This window comes from Phalacrocorax aristotelis, chromosome 8 (genome assembly GCF_949628215.1).
Source record: "Phalacrocorax aristotelis chromosome 8, bGulAri2.1, whole genome shotgun sequence".
In the NCBI taxonomy this organism is placed as follows: Eukaryota; Metazoa; Chordata; class Aves; order Suliformes; family Phalacrocoracidae; genus Phalacrocorax; species Phalacrocorax aristotelis.
The window spans coordinates 16,613,354-16,630,818 of record NC_134283.1 but is presented as its reverse complement, the minus strand read 5'-3'; the positions used below and the strand labels follow the sequence as shown (position 1 = coordinate 16,630,818).

Here is a 17,465-nt window from a genome sequence, read left to right as displayed (position 1 = left end):
CATGCCCTGACCCAAGGCCAAAGCAGCCTCTCCAAAGGGTTACAAATAACCCAGGCAACAGGAACATGCTAATGCTTTTTTTCTCTCTTTTAAGCACAGAAAAATGCCTTCAGGCTCTCAAGAGAAGACCACCTCATATATTGAGATTAAGAAGTATATAGACAATTTTGGGCAAGTATGCAGGGCTTTACAGACTTACCTAAAACTAAGTGGAACGTAACAGATATACAGCCCCTGTGTTGTGGCAGAAAACCAAATACGGACAGCCTGTCTACCACAAGGCAATGTGACAGTGCACAGGATATAAAAACTGAAGTTCGCTACCAAATTCCAGATAGGCGTCTTATGACAGAGAATTTGGACGTCTTCCTTCCTCAACAAGGAGCTACATAGCACAAAACTGTGGTCTTGATTTAGCAGCAAAGAGCTGGCCAACACAATCGACTTCTGTTCATCAGATAGAGGCTGAGAGAAGAAAGGTCTCTGGACCCATGCCACCCTCGTACTCTGAATGTGGATGCAAGAGGCCTCACCAGCACAAGGTTTAAGCAGAGGATTTATATAAAACACACAGGCGAGACTGCACGGACAAGAACTCAGACTATTCTACTGAAACTGAACTAAGGACAGATTTTTCTCCTGTGTCCTTCTACAGGTTAAAGAAATAGACACTGTAGAAGCAAAGTCAGCTACTTTCATACTTGCTACTAAACATACATAAAGGAACTGAAGATTAATAAGTTGAAGGCCATACACTCAACTTATCAGCAGCTGAAAATCCGCCCAAATTTGGAAGACTTCTTGCAACTTGATGACATTATTAAAGCAGATGTACATGATTTCTAACCCTTATGATTGAAGGTAAAGTGCTTGCTTTATTCAGATTTACAGAGTTTTCTGAAGGGGTTTTAATTGTCTAGGTATTGAAATACTTTGATTCTCCTGCTGTCCATTAGTTTGGTTAAAAAAAGAAAGCAGTTAGCAGTACAAAAGTAATACCTAAGCACTTAAGTGAGACTGAACTGCACTTCGTTTCCTCACAGAACATGAAAATCCAAGAAAAATTTTCTACTGCTTTTGTGAGACATTTACTATGAGTGTCCAATGCACTGAATAGGGGAAAAGAAGGAAAGGAGACCAGTGTAATGATACTTCAAAACTTTAACTACAGAAGCTCATTAATCCTAACAAAATGATTCTATATATTAAATAAAAATAATTGCAGTGTATCTATGATACAGGTTATTAGTGAATCCCTGAACAATAGCTTACTAAATTTAACTTATTCTACCTAATTAGCATTTGTATGCTGAAACAATATTCAATCTAGGACAAGAGTATTCCTATGTTCTGCAGGAATGTGTGGTAATTACTAATTTTAAGGTCAAGGAAGCACAGTTAGAAGAGCACAACATTTAAAACAGGTATTAGTGTATTTTCCTTCATCATTGTATCATTAGAACTTCTCCGTACTTTGTACATTTTATCATCTTCATGCCTTTTAGGGCAATATATCTAAAACCTAAGAACATCACACAATAGTATCAGACAACAGAAAATAATGGAGAGTAAAAGTGTCTCTCTAGTAAGCATGCAGCCAACATAAAACAGAAAACCAAATTAAGTCATCAAATACTCGGCTCTGTAGTTCTAGTACAGTGTTGCCTAACCTTGATAAAATCTTTGATGAGCTGGGCTGCTTTAACCCCATTCTGTACATTAAAGCTTATATCAACTTTCACTTCAGTGAAGGAATCTGTCAGTTTAATAATAGGTACCTGCAAAAGAAAGACAGATTAAGTCAATACAGATTTCCAAGGCACACTTGGCTTCATTCATACTTATATGCACCAGTAAAGCTTAAATGTTTTATGAATTTGTAGAGAAGAGGTTGACGGAGAAAACAGGCCTCCTGCCTATTTATCAACTCACTCTCCTTGCCAATCTGTTGACATAAACTTTTCTTTTTTAACTCATAAATGCTGTTTTCAATTTACTATACTGTTTAACAGAACTTAACACTTCATCTTCAAAGTGATTAATTTTAAACTGTTTTTAGTCAGTTCCTGGTGCAGAAGCATAGCTCTAGTGGGAAGAACAAACACCAGAGGGAGATGAACACTTAACAAACAAAGATAAATGGTAATAGAAAAGACACACTTGCGTCATCGTGGGTCACTGATACATCATCAAAATTTTCTTCAAAGAAGCACAAGATATGAAGAGCACTCTGACACACCTCCACCTGAATGGTTTCCGAATTACCTCTCTCTACTAATAACAGCCATCAGTTAGACACCTGTTTAACCCCCAACACTCTTACATACTCTAATAATTAGCAAAAGGAAGGAAGTTCCAATAATGGAATTAATCCTATCCCGCGCAAGACAGACCATTGCATATTTATTCAAGGCTGTACCTGCTACTTCTGTGTGAAAAATGCATTACATCTGCTTACTTGGAGTAACAGAAAATAAATCATTTACTTACGTACAAACTCCGTCCAGAAATTCACAAGTCTTATCACATTAATTCATAACAATGACTAGTATAACCACACTTAAAATCAAGCGTATGTTGTGCAGTATGGAAAACCTGATGATTTTCTCCAACAGCACTGTTGTAGCACTATCAATTATTTTGCCAATAATAAAAACCATACTAAATAAAAACGTTCTATTGGTTCTATTTCAAGTTTATATGTAAAATAATTTCTGCCAATGAAAATTCATCCTTTTAACCAAGACCTTTCATTGATTAGAAATTTAGCTTAGAACAAGGAAACACCCTCTTCCCCCAAACTTACAGTTGCTTTATCTAAAACCTTCACGGAGTTTTCATCTGCTACATTGTGCTTTCTAAGAGCTTCTTCCAGGGTCCAAAGAGGTAATGTCTCCCATTTTCCAAACACAACTAAATCAATATCACTGAAATGGAAAGAAAATATAGATTTATTCAATACACTTAAAAGATAAACAACTGACATCCACACAAGACTAGAATAAAGCTGACAGAATGTAGCTTAAGCAAATAATTCATTCTTAATTTTCTAAGGAAAGGGGTGGGGATGAACTCTTACACTTGGGGGAAATACAGAACGTTTCAGGTTACAAAACAGGAAGGGTACGGATACACATACAAATCAATTGGGTTGCAAAACCAGAGATTAGTCTTCTCAGGCCACACTGTCAGCAGAGAGGGATCAGTTCTCCAGAGTGATTCAGAGCAAAGAATTAACTTTTAAATAAAGCCCAAAGGTGGCAATTAATCTGTAATGCCGATTTAACAGCCTATCACTGGAAGGGAAAGTCCTGCTCCCCATCCTCTACTCCCAGATGCACAGCCCTGTTCTCTCCTTTACTCTAGGTCTGGTATTCGTCTAATCCACAGCAAATCAATTCAACGTATTAATGGGCCTGGCAGAAACCAAGTCCCCCCACCCCTTTAAACAAAACCAAAAACAACCAAAATGTTTTGGGGTAATTTCCTGCTTCTTTGCAACTCAAAGAAGGTTTTTCTGAGTGATCAGAGCACCAGTGGGCACATGATAAGCAACTGGCCTGTCGAACCAAGAACAGGGAGCAGGGAAGGAGAGATGAAAATGTGGCAACTTTGACTTCAGGAATCAACAAGATGTTAAATAAGATTAGCCCCTTGAAGAGGTGTCTCCATCCCACTATGCTTCCTCCCTATGCACATACACATTCATCTGACTACACAGGAAGCTGGCACCCTAATTCAGTGCCTAAACTCAAATTCACAAGGTGACTGGTGTCCGAACCTGCTTGGAGAGCAGGAAATACTGCTTGATACTTCTCTTCTAAACTAAATCAGTGTCAAACCCACTACTGATGCTGACAGTTAACAATGGGAAACATTTTTCTCATGCACACCAAGAGAGAAAAAGCAGCTCTGTTGTCACCTTGAGGATACATATTGCCTGCAAAGTAACAGAGATCCAGCAGCTAAACCACCATGTGCCCAAACCTTCAATATCAGCTTAAGTAAAAGGATATTAGGCAAATTCTGACACAGAATAACAGAATCAAAAACACACTGTAGTCTTTATGAATCCCAGAACCTGAGTTCTACATTAACTATACAGTTACTGATGGGTGGGGAAAACCTAGGGCAAAGGGAAGCAGCCAACAGTGAATTAATTACCAACACGCAATTGCCGGTTATTTTAAAAGTTTGGCAAGTACTGCCACAGGAAAGTGATTTGTGGGTTTATGTACTGTTTTTACAGTATCTGCATTTGTTCTCCCCCAAAAACTCAGCTGAAACAAATATGGAGGAAAAGTAGCATATGAAATCAAATAGACAACAACAAAGCATTTTTGTTACATCAGTTTGAAAACAATCAAGCAAATATGGTAAAGAACTACTACTATCAGTCAGGTGGACAGGAGTATCTCTCTTGAACTATTAGCATCCAACCAAGTTTAATCAAGCCTATTTAAAGTGAATGAAAAAAAGGCCGAGAATGAGGCCAAATGTGAAAACAATGTGTATTTGTACACCTTACTTCTGACCTTCCAAACAGAAACTGAGCAATTCAGCTTTCTTGCAACTCCTTAGACTAAAGCAGATAAAAGAAAGTATCTGACAGATACTTTCTTTTTTAAAAAGAGATTAAATGACAACTCAGGTATCCATCACGTGCAGTCAGTACTAGATATTAATTCCTCATGTTCCCGAAGTATGGAACTGAAGTGTTAACCTCAGCCTTATCCTATTTATATGTGTTTATCCCCTGCAGCCATTTAAGCCTTTCATTCTATTTCTATTTAATTGTCAAAAGTACTTACAATTTCTACACAGAAGATACCAGTGTCACTGAGTAATGGCTTTTATGAAAACTAGTAATAAATTTGGAAAAGAGAGGTTGACTATTGTACGGATTTCACAAAAGAAGACAAAGGAAAAAAACCAATTCTGTATGTAACCTTTTCTCTTCAGTGCTAACATTAGTATTAACAAGGAAATGTTAAATGTTTCAATTTAATAGTCTGCAGAGATAAAATTTAGCTTTTCTTTTAAGGCCAACCTCTTATTTTGTTTCAGTTATTTAATGAAGCCAAATCACAAAATAAGCCTTTTTTTGACAATGTGGGAATTCGGATCTTTTACTGATGCATGCAAAACCTATATAGACACATGTATTATAGTTAGTACTCTGCAAAGGGTACAGAAATATAGTAACTAAGACTACTAATTGCTTAACACTTTCTTAATGTAACAAGTGTACACACAAGTAACACAGGTATTGGGAGATCAGATGTACCCCTGTAGTGATTTAGGTTCCACAAGCTGATTTCTCTCTTATACGGAATTTACACAATTACTAACCTTGTAGGTAAATATAAACCAGTTTTAAAGCTTCCAAATATCTGCACCTGAAACAGAAGAACAGGATATATGAAAAAAAGTTTTCAGACTTCAGAAGACAAACAAGTTCTATTAAGTTGCTTGTAAAGGCTGGTTATGCCTACCCTCCACTGGTAGATTTTGGTATTGCTAAAAGGTACATTCTGAACAGAAGTACTCTTTTCTGTTAAAGCATTTGGCCTCTTGAATGTAGTATAAACGGCTTATTTTTATTGTTATTACCCACAAAACATTAACTGAGTTTTCTATTACATAACCTTCTTTGCAATGTAAAGTTTTTCCCCATGACCAAATTTGGCCAAACCCCATAAACCAAAAGATTTTAAAACACTTCAGAATGATAGAGCATAAAAACCCCAGTATCAGTTAAATTTATTTTTTTGTTTACATATCTCAAAGTATACCCTTCAGTTTTTAAACACTTTCTCTAAGTGTAAGTTTAATATATTCCCATTGTATTGCATACTTTAAAAAAATTAAATCATAATCCATTTTTTTTCTTAATTACAGAGCAAGTAGCACAACTCTGTTTATTTCTGCTTAAACAACAAACAAAAGCTTCAGAAAGTTTCACATCCCACAGATTTAGTTTAGCATGCTGGACTTTTACTAGCACTGGAGTTTTAAATAACCAGGTTTCCACTGTAAGCTGTCCAAAACCACGTTCCCATTAACTTAGCCGAGCCTTGCAGGGAGGTCAGACTCAAGTGCTGTCTCAAAGGGTGACTGGTGAGACTTCAAAGTAAAAATATATACACACTTGGACTAATTTTCAATGAGTCTTCTGATGTGCTTCCTGGAGCCACCTTACAGGCTTGCACATTTTGCTTTAATGAGTCTCACACACTACCTTGATTGCCACCTATTTGTGTGTCAAGTGACCCACTCTATGTTTTTCCTCTTTGGGACAAGAAAAAGGGGGAGACAGGAAAAGATGATGTTTTGCAAGTAAGTGTCTTGATATTTTAGAGACTAAGAAGCAGTATGAGTGCTTCCTCTTGATGATTTTATATCACTTCACTCTTTTCACACCCTCACCCCAACCCCGAACAAAAGGCATGCACTGGCAGTAAATTTTATGTTGAAAGTTCATAGCTTCAAACTAGAAGAGACTGCAGGAGATGCCACAGAACTAGCATCAATATTGTACAAGATCTTGACAAAAGCACAAAGGCATCAGAAAGCTAAGAATATAATAATAATAATAATTATTACTATTTTTAGTCCAGGATAGTAACAAAAGGATCCTCTGTAAAACTGGCTTCAGTCAAACAAGCATTTATTTGGCCACCAAGAACATCTAAGAAGTGCTTTTGCACAATAAAACAACCACTGATGGGTTTGGAAGAAAGTAAATGTGCTTTCACATTATCAAACAAAATAGTGTGTTTGGCTGAACAGCAAAGAGAGCCTTTATTGAATAAACAACCCTGAAAGTATTCACAAACTCACTGATACAACATATATGACCTTTACCGAAAGGAATGAGACAACATCTGCTGTTGTACAATAATTTGGAGTATGAGAAACACTGAATTATTATAAAAGAAACCCACACCCACACTTCAATCCCTCTCTCAACAAATCTGGAAAGATGGAAGAGGGGGAAAATTGGAACAGAAATTGTAAAGGATTTTGATTTATTATCCAATAGGAATTTAAACAGTTGAAGCTTTATAGCCGTGTACATATTTAAAGTATCCCAAATACAGGACATTATTATGATTTGAGAGACGCGAACATTAGTTTTTGTGCCGATTATGTTTTTTATTCTGTGTGGACAGAGGTATATAATGGCATTCGTAAGATAACTTAAGACTTCACAGCATTGTAATGGATTCCTTCTACTCCTGTATGTTATTGTTACTATTTATCCTACTTTCTGCGAACTTGTTCATATTAAATTCCAAAGTTCCTGAAGGAGCTTTAATTATGGTATGTGTCCAAATATGTCCTCACTATGCACAACAGAACTTGGAAACCCACAAAAGCTTGGAAAGTCCTTGCTACTAAAATCCCTCCAGCAAAACAAAAACAAAACAAAACAAAAATCTATCTGTATCCAATTTAAATTCCCTTTTCTTCTACATCATTAAGCAGAATTTTCTGTTTGTCAAATTAAATAGAGTTCATCTTTCTACTTCCATTCCCAATAATGGTGTTTTCATAACTGAAGTACAAGAAATATGCAACATTACCTCTTTCCAGATCTACAAGCCACACAATATTCGGACACGAAGCTGAAGACATTATGACAAATGTATCCTAAATTCCACTGTGCAAGTACTTGTTTGTTCAACAGTAAAATTTTCATGCTCAACTGGTCAAAAAACTTTCTCTTAAAATGCTTTCATTTAATATTTTGAATTGTTCAGTTTCAGTGTAATTAAAGCCTTTCTTAGGGTCAGAGCCTTGCTGATGCCAAGAAAAGTTCTCACTGACTAGGAATGTTTCCTTCTAAGCACATTCCCTTGAGTAAGAGAGCAAATGACACAATTGCTAACTTCTATAAATAAAGTAACAGTTTAGGATACCTAGTTTTACTGCCCGCACCCATCAGGGAAAAAAAAAACCAAAACGTGCACAGACACATTCCACACACTCTCCATACATCTAGACTCATGAAGCCTGATTTTCCTTTTCTTGGTATCTGATTTTTACAGACTATGTCTTACCTATGTGTTTAGTGAGGAACTACAAACTATATGTGTATGTTTAACTTACAAGTTTATTTTAGCTGCATTCGCTGCATCTATGACTCAAAATGAACAGCTTAAACATTAACTTATCGCTTTACACTACAGCTAAAGCTGAGGACATTGGACTAGATAACACTCCACCTTCTCAGAGCATGTACTCAAAGCTTAAATCTTACAAGTAGCTAAACCAACACAGATTTCCAAAAGGTTAGTGATTAACTCAAACGATTGAAAAATTACAACAGAAGACTGTCAGAGTTGAACACAGATAAATTCAGCAGTTCAGTTCCCAAGCAGATCTGTAAAGCAAGTATTAGAAAAATAACATTAATTTCCAGATTATAAACTGGCATGCTGTTGTCACTGTTCAGTGCCTTCCAGCCTCCAGAGAACAGAAGCGTGTACAAGAGGATAATTCTTCCTCAATGTAACAACAGCAGACAAAATGCAGAGTTAGGAACTGCTCTTCAAAGCCTGACTTGAGGAAAAAGGAACTGGGATGCTCTTGCTCTTAACGTTTTCAAGAACAGCAAAGAATGACAGTCATGGCAGTTTTAACTGGCACTAATTGAAAAGTGAAGTTCACTTTTCAACTGCACAGGTGTGATTCCTCTCAGTCACATTACAGCTAAGCCCAGTGGCCTGCTGTCACTTATGGTAGGGCTTGTAATTTGCTTCTGCTTCTAAAACAGATTATGGCTACAAAAAACACTTTCAGTATCTTACAGAAAGACTATTTTCTCAAGGCCCAAAAGTCACACATATACACACACACGTATATAAAAATTTAATACAAAAGACTTGCTTTTACAGATCAAGTCTGTCCTACAGAAAGAGTATCTCTCGAAGCACTAAGTGCTTGTGCCCCATTCAAAGTGTTAGTGGTAACAAAGAAAGATACCCTGGTAATAAATCCATTCACCCCATTACACTAGGTAAGTCTGCAGGACACAAACTTGTTTAGGAAATAGTGGCATCTTCTCTGGGCTGAAGCAATCAGTTATGTTGGTGAAATCTCCTACTACAAGACTTTGGCAAGGTGTATCATAGCAAGCGCTGTTTCCTGTACTATTGCCTGTCAGACTGGCAGCCCACTACTCCTGCTCTTGATTAGGGTCCACAACACTGTTTCAATGGGTTAGGGGAAAGCTATACAACACCTGTGAGATATGGTAAAGTCTCTTACACAGTTCCCTTAGAAAGGTTATTGGTTTTGCTCAAAGAAAAAATTACCAGACGTGTAGTACTGACGCTATCAACTCCCTCTAACTGTGCAAAGGCAGCTAACACTGAGTGCAGAGTGCTCCTTCTGTATTATACGTTACTAATACGTTGTCCTAACAACATGAACCACCTTGAAAATGTGAGTACATTTCACACACAAAACTACACACCACATACACATAGCTTATGCAGAATTCGTATTCTGCACCATTTCTAAAAACACATTCCAAAAAACAGGTTAAGAAGATCTGAAATTAACAGTGCGTTTAAGTCACTCATGTCAAAACACTATCTGTTACTGTGGCAGAATCATAGAGCATTCCTTATACTAAAGATTCTTCTGTCTGAATTTGGTTTACCATTCCAGCTAACAAGTCCTTATTTTCAGCTACTGTTATATACAGATAGATGACTATGGCTACAAATTTGCATTCTGGAAACGAACACCATGTTAGTAGAAGGATACAATTATGCTAAAAATCCAACTGTGTCCCCATAATACCATCTTGAGTTGCAAAAGCAATTTCTCTGGCTTCTCTTTAATCCAACCTTTATTAAAAAAAATCATAGCTCTGCATAGCAGAAACTCTTGTTTCGACTGATTTAAGTACTAGCAAAAAACCATCTTCAGTGGAAAGAGGCATTACAGATTTTAAGCTCGATACACAGACCTACAGACTTGTTTGTTCCTGTACAAAAAAATGGTTCCTTTAAATTCATAAGATATGTCAATTTAGTTTAAATGCCCAGTAAAAATACTATGGTCTACCTAACGTGGCATTGCTGGCATTCCACTTTAATAGGCTTATTCCTGACTGCAGGTCCTTGGACTAGAAACCCTGCTACTAGTGAAGCTATGAGTGTCAGAAGATTTATTTTTTTTTAACACAGTACTTTACAAGCATACATTCTTGATACATTCCCATTAATCTTAGTGAATAAATATTAATGACACTAAATGTTGCCACACCTTATGGCCTTTCTTTGACTACTGTAAGTCTAGCTTGACTTTGTTCCTATGTGCAATAGAAAATACTGACCTGTATTCTAGAAATAAAGATCATCTCTCTCATTTGACTAGAAATCCTTTGGGGTTTTTTGAATATGGAAAAATAAACAGTATTTTCACTCTTCAATACTTGACAAAGTAAACAGGCACAAAATGTTGCTTTTATATATTAACAAATAGAACAGTGTCCTACTCACATCTGCATTAGGCCAGAGCTCTTTTATAACGTTTTCTATCCTGTTCACCACTTCCATCCGCATTCTCTCTTCTTCAGGTCTGGGAGACATATACTTATAAAAGTCAGTGATTTCTTCATGAAGACTAAGAAAAAAAAACCAAAAAGAACAAAAAGTCATGAAAAACCCCACAAGAGAATGAAATAGCCACTACTCTAATCAAACATGCTTTTTAAGCTCCTAGTTAACTATTTAGTTAAGGGGCAGTTTAGGAGTAGCATGCAATTAAAAAAAAAAGATCCAGATTCACAATACTTGCTAGCCTTGAGTTTCATGCTAGTTTGTTATACCATAGGTCAATATTGCACTGCATTTGCTAAAAGCATGGAAACAAATCTAAATCCAAACGCCTTCATTTCACATCGAAAGTCACACTCTGTTTTAATGCCAGTGTAACACAGAAACAGGTCAGTCTTCAGCTATGAACACAGCTGTAAGCTCTGAGTACACACTTTGCAAAAATGTAAACAGGAGGGTTTCAGCCAATGCCTCCTAGTCAGCCCCTTCGTGTCAGCTAGGGAGTTACAGGTGTCAGTCTGTATTCAGTACCAAGCTTTTTAAAAAGCTGATAGTAATTGTGCCAGTACTAGAGCTAGAAAAAACACTTCTTTTTACTGCTTAGAAAAGACGCATAAACTAAATATACACACTCTCTCTCCCCATAACAAGAAAATAAGCACACCTGCAGTTGTGGCTCAGAAGAATAAATAATTGGCAGACAGTTAACCCATATATTTGACAGTTTGCCATATTATATGTGCTTCTCACAGTCAGTAAGTTATGTTTAGATTGCCTACGATTACAGCTGAAATAAAAACGTCTTCATACAGTGTCACAAATTTCTATGCTTCTGTAACATCACAGGCACACCATAGTCTTGACTAACAATGTATTTAAAAAACCAACCCTTTCATTCTAGCCAGAGTAGCTAAATTCATTTCATTTGTTTCCTGCAATGACCATTACAGTAATAAAAAGTTATTTTTTAAAACATTATTGTTTCTAGTTACCAAGTACAACTGCATCTCTCCTTACAGCCCTGAGGATCCACCAGAAGAGAGCAATTTATTAAGAGCGAGCCTTTAGATGAGATGTGGAATATAATACTTCCCAATGCACGTGCTTAAATAAATCAAATGTTAATAATTGGAAGTTGTATACAGGTGTCAACAAAACAGGTTAAAATATCTGAAAGTTGTATTTAACAGAGTCAGGGTAGGGACAGAACTCAAACCATCTGCATTATGTTCTTCAATACTACAGCGTTATGAACAACACAAGCTTCTTTCTCTCAGAGACAGAGGTATAAAATATTTACATTACTTTTTACTGAGCATTCATTGGAATTTCCCCCACGCACAGTTAGGGGAATAGTCATAAAAGCCTAGCAACTCATGGTGGCCATAACCACAACTCTAAATAATGCAAAGAGAAAAACTTCTCTGACAGAGGGAGATCCAGACAGACACCAGATTTAGCTCTTCTGTATCAACCTTTGGAGAAGCTTTTCCTCCTTCAACACCTACAGAGAGCGCCTTACAAACTGAGATAAAACAGCCCCCCCAAAAGATCTCCTGCAAAAATGCAAGGTGCCATCTTCCTCCTCTCGCCCCGCTTTCCACCACACTGACACCAAGCCCTGTTCATGCACAACATCTTGGGTACCACAAGGATGTTCTGAACAGTGCAGTTGCAATATTCATACTGAATAATGATGGTTTCAGCATTTATTTTGACATTACTAAGAAATTTCTTACCTCCTCCTACAGCCACTTTGTTTTTGCCTGGAAGCATACAATCTGGGATTAACATGCACATTCCAAACCACCACTGCCATCCCTTACAGGGGCATTGACTCTTCTGCCTTTCAGTCATCTCCTGTTCTTCTATTTGTCACTGCTATTCAACCTATTGGCACTTAAACTTCTTTTTACAGCTATCCTCCCATAGAAGAACTGAATTAAGGTGAGAAGTATGCAATAAAGGACAAGTTAAGCACTCCAACAACCAAGTTCACTTTCCGTCCCCACTGCCAGTCACACACATTGAATTGTCAAGTTAGTCTCCACCTGCTTGACCATTAAGGTATCATTCAAAACAGGAGGAACAAGAAAAACAGGGGAAAAGGCTGATAATCAACTGTAGAAAATACAAATTATTTTTCAACTGTAATTTGGTGAACCAGCTTACACAGGAAGACCTCGGAGTCAGTCCAAAGCTTCTTATCATGTCTGGCAAGCCCTTTACTTTCTTTGTGGGCTACGTTGTGGGGAACCGATGAAGCAACACAGCCCCGTTTCTGCCTCCGCTGCTCTGGACTAGCTGGAACAGACTGGTTACATCCACAAGGCACAAGATTTGCCCCAAAGCAATCTTTTTAGTAATGTAAGATTGTGCGCATGCATGCACTGCATGCCATGAGGAGTGGCACCACATTGTCCGACGGCACTTAACGGTACAAGACCTGCTGGGATAAGACTGAGGGACTACCCCTTGGGAGAAGTGCATTTATGGCACAGCACAAATCCATACTGCCCATCATCAGTGGGCCCAGCTGCTCCTGGGCTCCCACTTTACAGGAGTTAATTGTTTCCCTGTCCCATAAGGGAACTTTGAAGGAACAAGGCAATCAGAAATTAGGTCCCCAAAGCGCACAAAGGGCCAAGCCATACAGACGCAGCAGTTCTCAGGGGACTTCTCTTTATTCACTCCACTGATACTCTTAATTGAGATAATTTTATCAATTGGTGCATTCTTTAGAAGCACAAAAAGTAATTGTGTTGTCAGGACCAGATGTATTTATTTTTCTAAACATAAACAACATATGTCTGTGTCCTGGTTTCAGCTTGGATAGAGTTAATTTTTCTTCCTGGTAGCTGGTATAGTGCTGTGTTTTGGATTTAGTATGAGAATAATGTTAATAATGTACTGATGTTTTAGTTATTGCTAAGCAGTGCTTACACTAAGTCAAGGACTTTTAAGCTTCTCGCACTCTACTATCTGAGAAGGCTGGAGATGCACATGAAGCTGGGAGGGGGCACAGCCAGGACAGCTGACCCCAGCTGGCCAAAGGGATATTCCATACCATATGACATCATGCTCAGCATATAAACTTGGGGAAAGCTCGCTGGGGGGCTGCTGCTCACAGACTGGCTGGGCATCAGTCAGTGGGTAGCAAGCAACTGCATTGTGCACCACTTGCTTTGTATATTCTATTATTAAACTGTCTTGATGTCAGCCCGTGAGTTTTCTTACTCTTATTCTTACAATTCTCTCTCCCATCCCACCAGGGGGGAGTAAGCGAGCAGCTGGGTGGTGCTTAGGCTGGGGTTAAACTATGGCAGTCTGCATCTCTTTAAATGGGACCCTTCTTATTCTTAGGTAATCATGTAAAGCTTTATGGCAAAACAAAAAATTGAGCAGCATGCAAACACACAGAAACTGACATTACACATGCGCTGAATGTTACTAAACAATGCAGAAAAAAATGAAATTTGAACATTTTCAATGATAGAAGAAAGGCTTTAAGACTACTAGAGAAAGCCCCCATCAGCACACCAGCTGGAAATACTACAGACATATCTGTGTTTCATCTGCTGCAAGACTCCATGCTGCTTGGACTGCCTGTGCTGCACAGAGTCACAGTATGCAGAAGGCAGGCAGAAGCTGTAAAGGCTCAAGACTACACCTGGAACTGTATTTCCCTGCCCAATAATGGCTGCTGCCAAGAAATTAGAGAATGATTAATTAAAGCCAAGACAAACAGAAGTAACCACATGCAGATTTCAGAGCAGTACAACACGACTTACAGGCGTGACTCTAATGTGGACTTAAGCTGAATTGAAAATTAAAACTAAAGGTTATTCACTGTCTTAATCAACATCTATTATAGTCACTGTTTCTTCAAAACAATTTGTTTGGATTAATGGAGTCTGTTTACAAGAGTCTCTAGTGGAATTTTATATCTTTAGCTGAAATGAAGATCAAAGAGGCCGAGAAGTTATTTCTGGCATCATAACAGTATTTTATTATTTAATGCCATCATATTCATTAGTTATTTTAGATAAAGTCCTTAAAAGAAGACTTGTTTTTAGAAGGAAATTACACTGTAATAAACCTGATCTCACTATGGAGAGATATTTCATTTGGCTTTATAGTTATACTGAAGTATACCAACGCGCAAGACCTACTTAGGATGCACGGAGAGAGTTCTCTGCAATGCATCAGTTTACTGGTTTTATTACAGTAAATAGCAGTAAACAAGCAGGTCTTTTTCCTGTACTTCAGGATATCTTAACACATGGGGAAAAGAAAAAGAAATTAGTCTCTTAAACTTTCTCTGAGTATGCTTTAAGACAAATTACTAGCTGCATCTCACCCTGTTTTCAAGCCTGGTAAGCTGATTCCATCAGAATTCCACAGACAGAACAGGATTATAGAGAGGAGAAGCCACTAAATTGATGCTATTAAAGCGTCTGTTACATTTACCTGACAGAGAGTGATGCATCATTGAAAAATAAATTATGGCTGCAAAAGCTATAATCACAAGAAGGACTTCCCACGATAACATCACTGAATAGCACCACAAGGAACGCAAGTCTGCTAGACTCAAGCCGCTTAGGTGAAAAGCCGCAGCTTTTGTGCTGATGCAAGCACTATGGAACACAGTGCATTACATTTCTTTCTTAGTTTGATCACACTTTATTTTGCAGCACAACTCGTGGGCTCTGAATGTGCAACTTGGGACTCTCAAACTGCTTACATATATATCCAAGACATTGTTATTCTGGAGTATGAATCTTACTGCATCTCTGACAATCAATTAAAAAAATATAATTGCATACAAACAAAATGTTTTTTGTGTTTTTTATACACAGCACACAAACAGATAGGTGGAAAGCACATACACTTGACTGTACACCTCAGCTACCTGACTCATAAAGCAGCACAACTTGCTAAACTGGAACCAAGAGTGATACCGGGAGGCACATCGCTTTATGAAACATAACTGGAGATGCTACAAGTTTCACATCTCTGCCCTAGGATTCTGAAGCAGACTAAATGACCAGCCTACTGTGCTCACGGATTTCAGCAGCTTGGAGGAAGCCCACCCGACACAACCAATGCCCAGCACTCGCCAGCTACACCAGCACCTGCTGGGAATGGGACCATACTCTGGTTCCCTGCCAGCCCCAAGCAGCTGAGCAGCACAGCGCAGTCCTGCTAAGCAGAGCAGCCAGCAAGATAAAGATAATTCTGACTGGTTTTGTTTAATCACAGGATAGCAGTTAAGTGCCTTTGTGTGCCATCATGCAGCATTATACTAACCAGAGTAATAAGTTTTAATTGAAATATTTCCTGCTTTTGTCATTCTGGAATTGTGCTGTATTTCCACTCTCCTCTGGCTCTTCTTCCCTCTTCAGTTCACAGAAGAAATTATGCAGGCATGCATGTTCTAATTTCTTTCATTGGGGTATTACCCATAGCTTCTGCTCCAAGTGTTAAGAATTACTGGGGTAAAAATTCTGCTAATCCATCCCAAAGAGCTTCCTCTGCCTTGGGCATAAATGTTCCTTTGCACAGGAACTGCTATTTGCAACATCACTGAAGATAATTTAAAACAATGGATATTAATCATACAAAAAAAAAACCTGTATAGTACTCGTGCACTACAATTCATACTTTGGCAGGATTTTCTGAAGGAAGCTTCATTTTCAGAGTGATGAAAACCTAAATTATTTAGAAGCTCTGCAGACAGTGGGCAGAAATAAGCAATGAACGCACAGATGACTTCTGCCTTCCCAAACTCTATGCTTTAAGAGGGTCACTTCTGATTTAACAGTTTTGTGATTTTCTACCCACACTTGGATGGGATATTTGCAAGGTACCCCCATAGCACTAAATAAGCCTTTTGTATCTGTATTTTCATTGGATGAATAATTCCTATAGGACAGTGTTTACTTGCCCATACCATTTTAAGTCTCCTCTGGAGAAAAAAAAATAAAAATCAAAGGCAGAGAGAAATATTGTTGCATTTCAGGTTTATCATTGTTTTTGGGGAACAATGTGAAAGAGGAACCTGAGGTATTTTAGCTTCTTGAAAGCATCAATACTTAAGTGTCCTAACTGCATGCATCCCTCCACCCCTGACAGGAAAGCTAGCACAGGAGAAGAAAGAGTAACTTCAGTTTGAATCTTCCCAATGTGTTTTACTAAGATAGGATTGTTAAAAGAAAGAATTATGGCAGGGAATTCTGATCCTTTGGAAGTTTCATGAACTAAACAAAGCTTTTCCCTATCCCATCTGCAACCTACTTGGTCCTGAAGCAGTTTTGAACAGAATTGTACCTAGGATAAAGGACCTCCTCCCCTCCCTCTGCTGTATTTTTTTATATATATATACACACACATCTTAAAAGCAACATTGACACTCTACAAGATGGGGAATCCAACAGCTTCCCAAATTAACTTTCAATTTTAACATTAATCTCCCATGACCTTAATAAAGTAATATCTAGATTACTATTACATGTGTTGAATAGCAAAGCAGGAACAACAGCAGACACTGTAAGGATAACATTATTTTCCTACCTACAAACTCAAGCAAAATCAAACATTAGAGTGGTGAAGGGAACCATAAACACAAAGCTTCTGCTGAGTTCCTCTCCCTACTGCCTGGATCTCTGTAGTAGACAAATTCTTTTAATATTTGCTAGGTTTTAAGCTACTGAAAACACACCTAAATGCATCTGCAGGTGATTTAATAGGCAGTTAAGTTTCATGGTGACTGAATATATCAGGCCTCGTAAGAAACTAAAATCGTGCATAATAAAGCAAACAATTTTCCAAAGCCTCAGAGACTTTGACAATCATTTTTTATATCCTTAGTTACTGAACCACATCAAC

The 17,465-nt window shown here is 37.9% G+C and overlaps 1 protein-coding gene across 1 annotated transcript in view; it reads right to left on the bottom strand.

Moving 5' to 3' along the window:
• Nucleotides 1-17,465, bottom strand: part of TENT4B (terminal nucleotidyltransferase 4B) — a 43,831-nt gene that overhangs the window by 11,736 nt on the left and 14,630 nt on the right. Inside the window, exons 2-5 of the mRNA XM_075101565.1 lie at nt 10,521-10,644; nt 5,353-5,399; nt 2,807-2,927; nt 1,671-1,778 (exon numbers count right to left, since the gene is read on the bottom strand). Of these exons, the coding sequence (XP_074957666.1) occupies nt 1,671-1,778; nt 2,807-2,927; nt 5,353-5,399; nt 10,521-10,644 (400 nt within the window). The remainder of the gene's footprint in view (nt 1-1,670; nt 1,779-2,806; nt 2,928-5,352; nt 5,400-10,520; nt 10,645-17,465) is intronic.